The sequence below is a fragment of the Sprattus sprattus genome (assembly GCF_963457725.1).
Source record: "Sprattus sprattus genome assembly, chromosome: 9".
NCBI lineage: Eukaryota > Metazoa > Chordata > Actinopteri > Clupeiformes > Clupeidae > Sprattus > Sprattus sprattus.
In genome coordinates this window covers 8,670,121-8,683,632 of record NC_137928.1, presented here as the reverse complement: position 1 = coordinate 8,683,632, position 13,512 = coordinate 8,670,121, and the positions used below count along the sequence as shown (strand labels likewise).

Sequence of the window (13,512 nt, the reverse complement as noted above, 5' to 3'; positions counted from 1 at the left end):
GAAATCTCTGCCAGGTAACCACAGGCAACACATCCTGTCCAGGGAATGCCTCGACAACATTATTCTAATTCTAATTCCAAAACCAATTTCCTCTCACCAAAACCACGCCAACATACTAATGCATCTCTGAAAATGAATGAAATTCATTAAAGTATCTGAAACCAGACACAAGACATACACATTTATTATGTTTTTTTTTTTTTTGTGCAGTGACTTTTATATACATGTTTTACACCACATTTACACATTTTTTAAATAAATAAAATTAATTCATGAGATGTCCAATGTTCTGGCTTGTATTTAGTATCAATTATTTACAAAGGAGAAAAAAAAAAGTGGGGGGGGGCAGTTTTCTCTGAATTTTGAGAAGGATATGTGTTTAGCATAAGCAAAAGCAAACATCCCACAAATTAATGGTTAAGCTAAACGATTCATTAGTGTTCATTTAAAAGGTGGATTAAACACCCCTTGTTTGTTTGAAGACAGGAAATCCAGGCTTTTGCTAATTCCATTTGACAGGAGTCCAATAACAATATGGATAAAGACTGGCGCCTCGTATGGTTAAACTTGACAATCTTATTTTCTCAACACAAATTAATCAACAAAACATGAATATTTCTGACAAGCATTCTCTGGCGTACAGTATTTCTAAGACATTTCACCTACAAAGAGGCCGTGTGCAACTTCTACGCAGTGGTGTACACTACTATGTCGTGTGCAAAACAATACAAAACACATTTCCAGGGAGGCCAGGGGCCTGAGAAGAGTAGAAAGAGTGTGAAAGAAAGAAAGAAGAAACCCAACAGCCGGCTTGCCTACGAGAAGTGCTGTGCAGGGGGGCACTGTACAAGGAGAGTGGGCTTGGTTGGCAGGGGCGGGGTAGGGTGTCTCAGGGTGGGATGGAGAGGCAATGACATGCTTTCTGCTATTCGGTGGATATCAAACAACCAGGAGAGATCTAATCTAATTTCACATCTACACTGACACAGACACTACTAATATGGCATTCCCTACAAACACACACACAGTCACACCCACACTCTCTCTCACACACACACACCAAACACACACACATACACCCACACACACACTAAACTACTACATACTCCAGGCCCCCAGAGGGAGCTCAAGAGGACTGAGGCGTAAATGCTGGCATCGGCGGCGGCGGTGGTGTAACTTTCCGCTTCGCGTCAGCACTTACATGTTTTATTACTCAAAGTTATTTAAACATGCAGTGTGTGGAGATGCGTGACGGCACTAATAAGGTGTGCCTGACATGCAGCCGTAAGCCAACTCCCACCGCAGCAGAGACGCTGCGCTGCCGGATGTTTCTAGCGGCGGGGGGGGTGGGGGGAGGGCACAGACTCGTGGGAGTCTCTACGGTGGAGCGACACACCAGTCGCCCTGGTGGTCCCGACAAAGCTGACTGGCGCAACCCCCAAGCCTTAAATGAAACGGCCTTATTATTGCACACAAGTACTGTAGTGAGTTGGCTCCACTTTCATGCAAACGTATGAGAAAGCGCTATGTTACATGGACATCTGCATCGGTGGATGTTTGTGGTTTTTGTCTTGACATTACTTTGACAAACTTTCTTTGGAGGACTTGGGACACATTCCTCGGAACTGTGAAATAAGTGCATACTACTTTCTTCGTCGAGTTGACATAAAGCTCTATGCTAAATCACAAACATGGCGTTTCTGATAAGGACTTGTGATTTCAGACAAGTGCATACAAGGTACAGAGACAAATGTAACTCCTCTACAGTCTAACACCATGACACACTATATTTTAAACACACATTTATCATTACCAACTTTTTTTTTAAACTGTAAAAGGTGTGTTAACATTTTTGTGTAAGACGGTGGCATTCTGTTTGACTAATTCGTGGCTACCTTCCCTATGGAATTATTTGCAGTGTAATTGCATACTAATTTTCTATTACTGTACATCACTTTTAAACGCAGCGATTTTTAAAAACAAAAGCTGAAACGCAAGAGAAACCAAGACGACAAGGTAGCTACTAAACGCTAAAAAGAACAAGGCAAGATGCCACTTGGACACTGGTGCAACTGAACATGATGTAAACAATTTTTTGATATTCATAAACAACCCTGAAAGCTAAAGACTATAGCACGGTCAATATCTCACGGTCAAAATAGATTAATTTGCTGCACCTGATTAAAAAAATAAGAACTAAACTTATTTCGAAGTGCCAGAGATTATAATCGCCACCGAGTCATGCATTATTACAAAGAGGCTTGACAGCTGAGAAGAGCTGCTTTGTGTGTATGTGCGATTGTGTGTGCCAGTACTGTGTCTAGTGTCTTTTCTACTCTACTTATCTACTCTATGTGTTAAAATGTCTATATCTGTGTCTCTCTGTGTGTATATTTATGCGTAATGCTTTTGTAGGGTTAGTAACCCAAGGGTTAACCCAAGGGACAGTCAACCCAAACTGAAGGTTCTTTCACTATATACTCCTCCCAATGCTAACAGTAGTTTGATGAGTCGAGCACAAAAACAGCTAAACAGAACTGACTGGTTGATCAGTTGGGGGCACATTCTTCTGGATAGCTATTTTTCTGCGTTCGTTGCATTTGGAACATTCCAGTCTAACCTTGAAGGCAGAACTCAAAGCAGCAGAGAACAGCAGAGGTGAGAGGTGCTGCCGTCGCATGTTAGCATAGGCAGCAGTTCAAATGATCTGGCTACGCAAGACTACTGACAAATATACGTAGCTTTTCAGAGGGAAGAAACTGCTCGACTACTGTTATAAGTTCACTAGATAATGAGCGAATTTTCAACGATTGGGTTGGCTCTTCCTTAAACTGTATGTGTATGTCTGAGTACATTTCTGTGTGTGTGTGTGTGTGTGTGTGTGTGTGTGTGTGTGTGTGTGGTTGTTTGTGTGTGTGTGTGTGTGTGTGTGTGCATCTGTGCCTCAGGGAGACTAGTCGGTGGAGGTGTAGTGCTTGAAGCTGCCCAGCAGGCTCTGCACTCCCTTCCTGACCCGCCGGGCCACCGAGTCTGCTGGGGGGGTGGGTAGGCAGGAGCCCAGGCTGGGGGGCCGTGCATCCAGACACTTCTGATAACGCAGCTAGTAGAGACACAAACACAAAGGCCAAACACTAGTCAGTAGACAATCCTGATAAATGCGCTTTCTAAAAAGGATCTCGACTGTACTAGCTCAGTGACAGCAAATATACTCTTTTGTCAGGTTTTGCCTGAGATGTTAACCTATGTCCTGAGTACCTTAAAGAAGCATTCCGGATCAATTGCTATTCGCTAACGATATGCTAGCGGTTAAAACTAACGAAATCTCTTTTAAATGTGCTGACTTTGACATTATGACAAACTAGTTACTCAACAACTGTCCTAACACATTCAAACGTCAAGCAAGTGCAACACAAGACAAAGCAAGACGGCAGATAAGCTACTTACTAGTTCGGCAGACAGTAGAAAAGCCGGGCGACGTCAGGCAATCTTACATTTAGCAGTTATAAGCCTATGGACCCTCGTATAGCAATGGCACGGAGGCGATTCTCCATATTAAAAGTCATTGTAGCGCCCCAATTTTTTTCAAGCTGTTATTTTAAGGTAAAACTGCTTATCCTTACCCTAATCCTGAAGTATAATTGTGACATACTGTTACTTTAACAGCAGCTGCTGAGTTACAAAAACTGCGGACTACAAGGCTTCAAGGACTAATAATAATTCATCCAGCTTTCAACTAGGCTGGAAGGGTTCAATCTTGATCCCTGGTATCCACCCATACTGCATGGCCAGCAAAGGATACCTAATCTAAGAGATAAAGGAGCCGTTGAGATCATTCGAGGGCTTCTCCCTGAAGCTTACGTTTCCACATTTGTCTATGTTCCAGTGGCACACACGTGGCACACACATGGCTCCAGTTTCCGCGGGGACTCACCATGCAGGCTGCCTGCACGGCCTCGCTCAGGCTGGCAGCGTTGGGGTGGCACCAGAACATGTGGCACACAAAGTCACCGGGTGCCTCCGCCATGATGAAGGCAAAGGTGTGGACGTCCTTCCCCACGCCCATGAAGGAGAGGAAACGCACACGACACTCACACAGGACCTCCTCCGTCTGGATGGAGAGAGAGAGAAAGAGAGAGAGAGAGAGGGAAGACAGAGAGAGAGAGAGAGAGAGAAGAGGGAGATGGGGAGAGGAGAAGAGGAGAAAGACAGGGCTATTTGAGGACAACAATTATAGACTGTGGCATCCTGCCTGTAACAGTCAGAAGCAGGACGCTAGTCGCGACAAATCTATTTTCTTTTCATACGTTTAGAAATAATTCTCCAGTGATTCTCTACTCTTTACTGAGTCAAAGTACTACAAGTCAAGCAACACCTTACAGATGCTGAACCATGACACACACTCAATGACAATGGAGAAAAGCGTGTTCATCATCTACACCACCAAAGCATGTCTTTAACCTTGACGGTAACGGTAATGGAAGGTAAAGTAAGGAGGGCACCAGGGCTTCACCTCTCTTTTAAAGATGGTCAGCGTTGCAGGAGCCACGTCTACAGACACCGCTGTCCACTCATGCTTCTCTTTGCTGTCCATTACGGCTTGCAGGGCGTCATTGATGGTGTCCATGCCTGAGAAAACACCACAGACAACCCCGTTTGGCAACATCGTGGCATCAAAACCGATCTGCAACGCTTAAAGGCCAGCGCTTTGGTCGAGAGGTGGTGTGGGATGTGCGTATGAAAAGACTCCTTACCCAAGCGTTCCTTACCTACTGGCTTAGCCACAGGTACATTACCAAGATAGTTGACATTGAAACGCTGGACCAGCTCATTTTTTGGCACAGGGAATTCTGGAAAAGAAGGGAGGAGGTTGACATGGCCAGGAGTAATTAAAAAAATAAACAAACAAATATATAAATCTACAACCGGACACATATTTACAAATGCAACGGGTTCTACAAATAGGCTTAACAGGCAGACATGATAATGCTGGGTGAATCACTTTACAATGCAAGTAAAGGGTAAATCAACAAAACTGTGTGTATGTGTGTGCGTGTCTCATTGGGTGTGTGTGTGTGTGTGTGTGTGCATGCGTGCATGCGCAGACACATTAGAACAATGATGGGGAAAGCCACTTCCTGACAGACAAGAGCAGAACAGACCCGGGTTTCCCAATAATGATAAGCGGTTAAAAAGTTTACAATTCTAAGAACATTTACATTTGCACATGCCTTCCCCAGACAAGAACATAACGCAAACCTGCCTGCCCCGCCAACGTAGCTTCTCATCCACACTTGAAAAGGGAGAAATATTCAACTGGTTGTAATCTACAGCCTAACCACTAGATGCCACTAAATCCCACATACTGTGTCTTTAAGAACAAACCACCTCTGAGTAGTTATAATATACAAAGTTATAATATTACACCATATTCATATCTTTTTGTAGCATATAAGGCCTACACCAGACACCCAACATAAGCCTGCTCTTAGCAACTCACAACTGTCCTAAAGTGAGTAGCATGCTCCTCCCTCCTCTTAAAGAAGGAAGATATAAATAAATATAGGGCTATGGCTAATTTTGACGTGCACAGGTTTTAAAAGCTATACATCTGTTACTACGCTCTGTTTATACAATATACTAAAGGACTAGAAAGTATGATTGCATTGATCCATTTATTGTTAGTTGTGATCTCCCTGTACGTGTCCTGCTGGTCTCCCCAGTGAGAAGCCATAGGCCGTCTACGACTACACCCGATCACACGTAAATCTACGCCTGTTTTCAAGCACTGTTTAACTTACGATGCTTTCAGGAAACCCTCCAAAAGTGTAAGATGAGTCCTCTGAGGGATTCTACAAAACTACTTAAGGTCTGGGGAAACCTGGCCCTGAACTCTCAGGAGTGTAGTACCTTGCACAGATATGGCTCCCAGACTGGAGGGGTCCGAGTTGAGGCGACTCAGACCATGCCTGGAGATTCTTCTCTCTGCCATTATCTGAAGCAAAAACATTACACAAGAACTGTGGCTTTACAGGCTTAACATCAAGGCTGAAGGCAATGGAACACTTTTCATAAGGCGCCTGCTCAGTTTCATTTTAAGGCACAAAATGGGTTTTAACTGCATATTAAAATCTGGATTCCTCATATCTGTTTAAGTCATCAGGCTCAAATGTGTAAGGATGCCAGAGAATGCAACGCAGTCCCTGTCAGTATGAGGAACAGTCTACCCAGTCCTCCGAGTTGAGGGTTTAGGAACCAACCAGTGTGTGAACCATCTGAAGAGGCCAGGGACCCACCTTAGAGCACAGGTCATGCAGGCTGGTGGCGATGTGCTTGGCAGGGGTGTCACAGCGGAACACATGACACTTCAGGACCTGGGTCAGGTTGTCTCGAGCTACGTATGCAAAATCCCTGATGGCAAAAACGTAAACGTGTATAGGGGGTGTATGTAACATATATCCTACAACACATAAAACATGTAATACAAAAAAACTAATAATATTATAACTATAACATGGTACACACATGATGCATAATTCCATAAAACGTCAATTAAAATCTGAATTATTTCGGCGCGGGACAAATGGCTGACACATGCATGCTACGTTTATCATTTGGCTTCACAACAATAAAGTTGTTAAAAACATGAGAACACATATCTGTAGGGTGAAGATGCAGCGACAATGGACTGACAATGGAGCTTTACGTGTACAAATATAAATACTTTACCTTTCTCTGTACCATAGTGCAGCAAAACCAAAAGGGAAAAAAATACAGTTAAATCGTATAATTGTGTGTCCACATCAGCAAACAATTTACCCTCAATAAAAGTTGGTCTTAACAAGAAAGTGTGACCACAAAGCTGCCCTTTAGTTGGTTTCCTCAAGGCAACACAGAAACTACAACACAAAATGCCACCCATCTGCTATTTGCTATGACATTTACATTCCACCAGAGGGCAGTGCATTCCCACTCGGGATGTCATGCTTGTCCGGCTGCCAGGAAGTGCTTGTGTGGAATGCCAGGCCTGTGCTATGACTCATTCTGACTCATGCTGCTCGCTGCACATTGCTTTTAAAGGGCAGAGACTAGCGCACTCGCGCGGGAGAGGGGAAAAAAGACTTCTGGCGGCTGTGGCAGAGGAAAATATGCCCCGTGGCACATGTGGATTGTCCTCTTACTCAGTCTTTTCACTTCTCTCCTCCTACTGTTGTCTTTCCCTCTATGCGACTACAGATCGAACAAATTGCTTCCATCATCATTAGTATGCCAAATGTGCAGTTTTTTTTAATAACGAAAAATAATAGTACATTCCAATGCAACCTACTAATATTCCAAATACTGTAGTGAGTCATGTTTTATTAAAAATAAATGAAAACTTGTATGTAATTATATGATAAAACCCTAGAGACGGCCTACAGCAAAATGTTCCCTACTGCCTGAGAGAGCCACCCCTGGTGTACGTGCCCAAACTGACCTGCCGTTGTCACGCCCCACGCCCCACACACGGATGCTGACGATGGGCTGGGTGTGCAGCAGGGTCTGGCTCATTGGGTCGATCAGGTTCATGTGCTCATTCTCCAGCACCATCAGCATGTCCTTGCCCTGAGCACACATCGTCATCATCAGCCCCCTCCAGAATGCATTTGTTGCCCCATTTATTCCCACTAACCACGAGTTTTGCTAGGCATGAATGCACTGTGGAGGAACTGGCATTTACAGTGGAAGTGGAACAGCTGTCCAATACCAACTCTACTTCTGCTAAGAAATGTAGTAGATCGGATCAGTGCCATTAGAGAACAACATTGCTATTCATTTTATTTCCCTCCGGTGAACTTTCTGAGACTAATTTGATTACATATGTGATTTATTACACTTGGCCAGCTACGCTCGCTCACAAGCAGAAACTTGCTCTTCATGAAACCACCAAATTACTCTCATTAAGTTGTGCAAATACCACAAAGGGATTTTTTTTTAAATCCACCACAGGCAGGAGACCCAAGTACAAAGCTGGGTAAAGATCAATACCATAAGCTCAGTGCTCATTCCCCAAAAAAGGAAGTCCCACAAGGCCACTTCCTGTCGGCCTCCCTCACCTCTCCCCAGATGCCTGCTGTGTCGTGGAGGTTATGCTTGTGGTAGGAGAGCTGTCGAATGCAGTTGTTCACGGCCACGCTGCTCCGTCCCGGGGCCATTTCCTCTTCGGACATCTCCACCCAGCCCAGGGAGCGCACAGCGAAACACTGCTAAGAGGGTAGGGGGGTGGGGGGGGACATAAACGGACATGGCCACATAAACAGGCGGGCTCAGAGCAAAAGGGCAACATTCTCAGGAAAGACTGTCTTTTTCAACAACTCATTCATTTTTATATTTCCTTTCTGTAAAGTTTAATGGGCTGATGATCCTAGGCTAAATGGGCAAGCACAGAGAGAAGGAGCCGGTCATGGAGGATGGATTTTTGTTGTGTATGGATGAGGAAGGGGGAGGGGGAGGTATCTCGTAAAAGCAAGAGAGAGAGCCTGTTTGGTTTGTACCTTAGCCTCCAGGTTTGTGCAGAGCGCTGCAGATTTCTCGCCCTCCTCAGACTGGGAGCAGCTGGGGGGAACAAGACAGCAAGATGGAATGAGCCAGGCAGCTGGCGGCTGAATACATTTTTTTCTGGCATTTGGAAGCGGGGTGCATTTTCAAAGTGCATTTAGCACTCTGTGGTGCAGGCCACTTACTTCAGGTTGATGGAAGCATAGCGGAGAGTAGCTCCCTCAAACTCCTTCAGACTCTCATCTGATGTGACTTCCTCCTCCTGTGGACATCAGTTGTGACGTACAAGTTTAATTCAGTTATAGACTTTTTGCTACAACAACTTTTAACTGATCAGTCATGGGGAAAACAATGATTTCTTTCTGTGTGGACAAAATCTAAGAGGATGATGTATGAAATACTTGTAATTTTTTTGTGGTTACACCATTTGACAATTTAAGGGGCATTAGTTCCGTACATGGTAAAAAAAATGGTAGAAATGTCATAACAAATACTATGAAACCAACAGAAATGCAAAATACACATTCTAACGGTCCTTGGGCATGTTGTTTTAACAGGTTTAAAACATATTTTTAAATTGGCATCTTGCCAAACCTTATTTGTCACTGACCCACCCATGAAACAGGCCAGGACCCCCTTCTTAGTCCAAGACATAATTGCTTACAGCATGAATAGAGCAACTAGGTGGTAACTTTATCACTTCACACCTCTTACAGAAAGAAAGCACTCATTCACTTATGTGTGCGGAGTTGACTGTGCGCTGCATAGTCTCTCCTATTGTGCACTAATGCAGAGCCAGGGTAATAAAAGTTCCTTCCTGAGCGGAGCAGCCATTTTCTCCCTCTGCTGACCGGTTTCCATCACATGATCATACACTCTTGTAACAGTAATGGCCTGTGGTAAGGTGGGTACGCTAACAACAAGGTAGCAATTACGTGTTTAAATGTAGCCAGTCCATTTACAGGCATGGCAGTTTTTCCTGAGCCCCCAAACAAAGAACCTAGAAACACTTGACCAATGGAACAGTGCACTGACTACAACGAGAGGTGTTCATTCAACATGAGCTAACTGTGTTTTTCAAATGTGGTAATTGTGGGCATCAGTCAATGTCATGAATGGAATCTATCTATACATAAAATATGAATCTTATGGCATACATTAAGCTATTAACGTGTGCAGTTTGTTCAATAAAACACAGACTCCCATACCTTCCAAGGCTCTTCTTCATCAAATATATTTGGACGAGTTGAAGTGCCCCAAGTGATCTACAAAGTCAACAATGTTAGTGACATAAACAAAAATAATATCACAAATACAACTCACTGACATCTCTCAAGGCATTGCTCCACTAGTTTAAGCATGTACATCTGGTAATGTAATGATATGTAGTTATTTATAAGCCTCCAGACCACCAGCCTCCAGAGAGACTGGAAAGGGAGAGTGAAAGGTTGCGTGAATCCGTGCAGCCCCCATACCGATTCATATCTACTCACTTTCTACCCCCGATTCGGATCGTTGCGGATACCGTGTGCGGATAGAGAGTGTTCGTCTAAATGATAGGGCTATCTGTATTAGCTATCTGTATTAGTTTGACAAACTAGGCTTCATGTAAACGGCCCCTTAGGTTTCTGCCCCCCGGCTCTCACCTCTGGCTCCTCACAGGGGGTGGTCTCTAAAGACATGCTGGAAGACATTGTGGACTCCTCCACCTTGTCAGAAGGTAAGGGAGGATCCCACTGAGTGGTTCCCGTGGGAATATGCCAATAGTAGGTTCCTGACGTGTCCCGGATGCGCATCCAACCCGGGGGCAGATCACTGTCCGTCTCGAACGCATTGGAGTCCCAGATTGATTCTGTGTCTGAAAAAGAAGGATTGGAAACAAAAGGGCTAACGATAAGTGGGTTGTTGCACAAAAAACAATCACACAATCATCCTATACTCACTCCAGTGAGAAGCAGAACACATCAAGTGCTGATATATGCCGCAAAATGTTAGAGATTAGCTCTTACCGCCATTGTCATTTGGGGATTTGTCTGCACTGTTGTCCTGTGACAGGGTTGTCCAGCTGGAATCGTCCTCGCTTGGTGTTCCAGTCACACTGGAGAACAACCCACAGGCCTCTTTGCCAAGGTCATCTTCCTTCGCAGACTCTGCGATAGTTGGAGACATATTTTTCTCTCCCAGGCTTGGTGCTGAGATGTCTTTCTCTTCATCTCTGTCCAATTCCTCTCCCTTGCCTTCTTTGTCATCCTTGTCTTCCTCTTTATCCTTTTCTCCATCCAGTGCTTCAATAATGAGAGGTTCGTTTAAGATGTTCTTGGACTCTACATCAAGGTTCAGGCGGAGGGAGCGTAGTGTTTTTGATGATGTGTTAGTTTGTTCCTCATTGCCCTGCAAGTCATCTTGGTTGTTTTGATTTGCGGAGCCTTCCTCGTTCCAGTTGAGATTATCATTGTGGTTGGGGTCCTGCTGTTTTTCCGCCACTTTGCGCTGCTGATTTTGGCCCTCCTTCACCCATTTTGCGCTGTTGCCGGTGGGCTCCTGGCTGTTCCGCTGATTCTTTTCGTTCAACTCCTCATCTGTACGTTGTTTATTTACCAGATGGTTTGACATGTCTTCATCTTTGCCCCCCATTTTCGTCTACCCCTGTAGAGAAAAGAGAAACGTATTTCTAGCCGCTAGGCATGGATATTTAACAAGTTCATAGACTCCAAACCGTTTTGAAAGACAAATAACCGACAAGATACCTAAGTTATATTAATATTTTATTGTTATGAGAATACAATTTTGGATTGTATAATCTTAACATGTATCATCTGCATCAACAGTTGTAACAAAAGCAAGATCATGCAACCTTACCTGGTTAACGTTGCAATTATGAAATCAAGAGTTTGGCGGAGTTCTGCATACCAACTAACGTTAGTATTTTAGCTAACTGTATCTCTCTGGCTGACATTGCAGCTGCCACCGCTTAAACCTGGCTAAATAAAATAAAAACGTTAGCTAGCAGACTAGCCAACTAAACCGGGTTAACTGGACCGTGAAGCAATCCATCCTTCAATCGAGTGCATAATAGAAACTACGTAACACCACTGGAAATGGGCCCTCACTAACTGCTTAGCCACCTTGTTGGATCGGTATGTGGGATGGCAATGTAATCTATTGACATTAGCTCTCGTCGGCTACCATGGCTAACTAGCAAGCCAGACGTCTTTTGCGCTAAATCGTAACCATAAGATTAGCAAATGATTTAACACCTGACATAAAATTCCTAAATGCATTCATCTTCTTGTTATTAAGAAATAATCCTCTGCCCACTGACATGATTTTACATTCCTATAATGGTTATCGTTAGCATGTAGCCTCCCAAATCACAGTTCTAGCTAGCTGGTTGGACCTAATGTTACCGTCCGCCATCAGCCTACATCATCTTTCGACGGAGGCTGAGTCTAGGTGGTACAATACCATAATAAAGATTACGGCAACATAAGCTTAGTTAATTGAAACATGTACTTACCCTTGCTGTCTTAAGTCTTCTTTTATGATATTTTCATTTTATATTTAAAGCCGCATAAACGTAGTATTACTGGTCTGGTAATCTGGATTAACAGCGACTGTTATGATGGAGAGTAGGACAGGGATACAGCAAGCTACGTCACTGCAATGTCACACAGTACCGTCACATTGACAGTAATCCCCTCTAAAAAGTAAAAAATGAAATTATGTCCATGCGGACTAAATCTGAACGTTTTTTTTTTTTACATTCTCTATCTTACATACAGGACATAGTGCAGTGTTATAATTCTGCGGATAGTAAAGCTGACTTTATATTGGCATTTGACCTACACAGAGAATTGTGTTCGAAAGACACCTGGTTGCTCAGGAAAGCCTAAAGGATGCTCGTCAAAAATGCAAGTAGCCTAAGCTTCAAGTGCAAACCATCATACCTGCACACACCATTCAATATTCAACCATATTGAAAATGATTTTGAAACGCCATTTAAAAAGTGAAAGCAACCACGCCCTTTACTTTAAAGCAGTGGTTCTCAACCGGGGGTACGCGTACCCCTGGGGGTACGTGAAGGTAGTCCAGGGGGTACGTGAGATTTAAAAAAATATATTTAAAATAAGCCTCCATCCAAAAATCATTTAAAAATACTTATTATACGGCTCTTCAGAATGTTCCAAAATGTACGTTGATTTGTATGGGCCATATGTGGGTTAAATGTCTGCTTTCGCAGGTTTGTAATTCCTTGATATTCACTGCTGCGTAAAGTTTATCACCGCTGTCACTGGCAACGGGTTTTTTGCTTCTAATTCACATTGCATATCATTCCGCAAGTAGTCCGGTTAGTTAACGTAACGGAAGGTCATTGACACTTGAAGTCAGAAGGTGGATTGCTCAGCATTTGCGTGCAGAACTATTTTTTTCTTAGCGGAAATCACGAAATGACAACAAACTCATTCAAAAGAGGTATTCTGGAGGAATGTCTTCTATCGTTTTGGCAAGTAACTGTATAATAAGCGCGATTTTTTTCGCGAAAACATGGAAGCTGAACACACACAACTACTGCTGCACACAGACGTGCGTTGGCTCTCTCGAGGGAGAATACTCAAACGGCTGTTGAAATTACGATCTGAAGTACAGACCGTACTGATTGAGCACAGATCCCCCAATGCCACACAGACTGGCTTGCAAATATGTGCTATCTGGCAGATATATTCAGCAAACTGAACGAACTGAATATGTCTGCAGGGAAAGGACACCAGCATTTTAAACCTGTATGACAAGGTGGGAGGCTTCCCGAAGAAAGCAGAGCTGTGGAGAAGAGCCTCTGCACAGGGGGATTTCTCTCTAGTGAGGATGTGGACAGAGCTCCAGTCCAGTTGGTCATCGTGGGACATTAGACCAATTTGATTCAACATTTTAATTTTCAATTTCCTCCTTTCCTGATATGGAGGAGAAATCTACACAGC

The 13,512-nt window shown here is 43.7% G+C and overlaps 1 protein-coding gene across 5 annotated transcripts; it reads right to left on the bottom strand.

Annotated features, from left to right (window-relative positions):
* Positions 1 to 212: 212 nt before the first annotated feature.
* LOC308369782 (amyloid beta precursor protein binding family B member 1-like) lies at positions 213 to 12,190 on the bottom strand. 5 transcript variants are annotated; one of them, XM_080844310.1, is made up of 14 exons: positions 12,053 to 12,190; positions 10,545 to 11,181; positions 10,182 to 10,393; positions 9,744 to 9,800; positions 8,721 to 8,797; positions 8,532 to 8,592; positions 8,094 to 8,243; positions 7,475 to 7,602; positions 6,294 to 6,408; positions 5,908 to 5,992; positions 4,752 to 4,847; positions 4,511 to 4,626; positions 3,932 to 4,108; positions 213 to 3,100 (listed from the first exon to the last, which is right to left on the bottom strand). In XM_080844310.1, the coding sequence occupies exons 2-14, from the start codon at positions 11,167 to 11,169 to the stop codon at positions 2,954 to 2,956; spliced, it is 2,046 nt and encodes a 681-aa protein (XP_080700436.1). In that variant the 5' UTR covers positions 11,170 to 11,181; positions 12,053 to 12,190; the 3' UTR covers positions 213 to 2,953. The 5 variants fall into 5 exon arrangements, with proteins under 5 accessions (XP_080700436.1, XP_080700439.1, XP_080700438.1 ...); XM_080844313.1 differs by having other exon boundaries at positions 4,767 to 4,847; XM_080844312.1 differs by having other exon boundaries at positions 8,094 to 8,240.
* Positions 12,191 to 13,512: the final 1,322 nt, after the last annotated feature.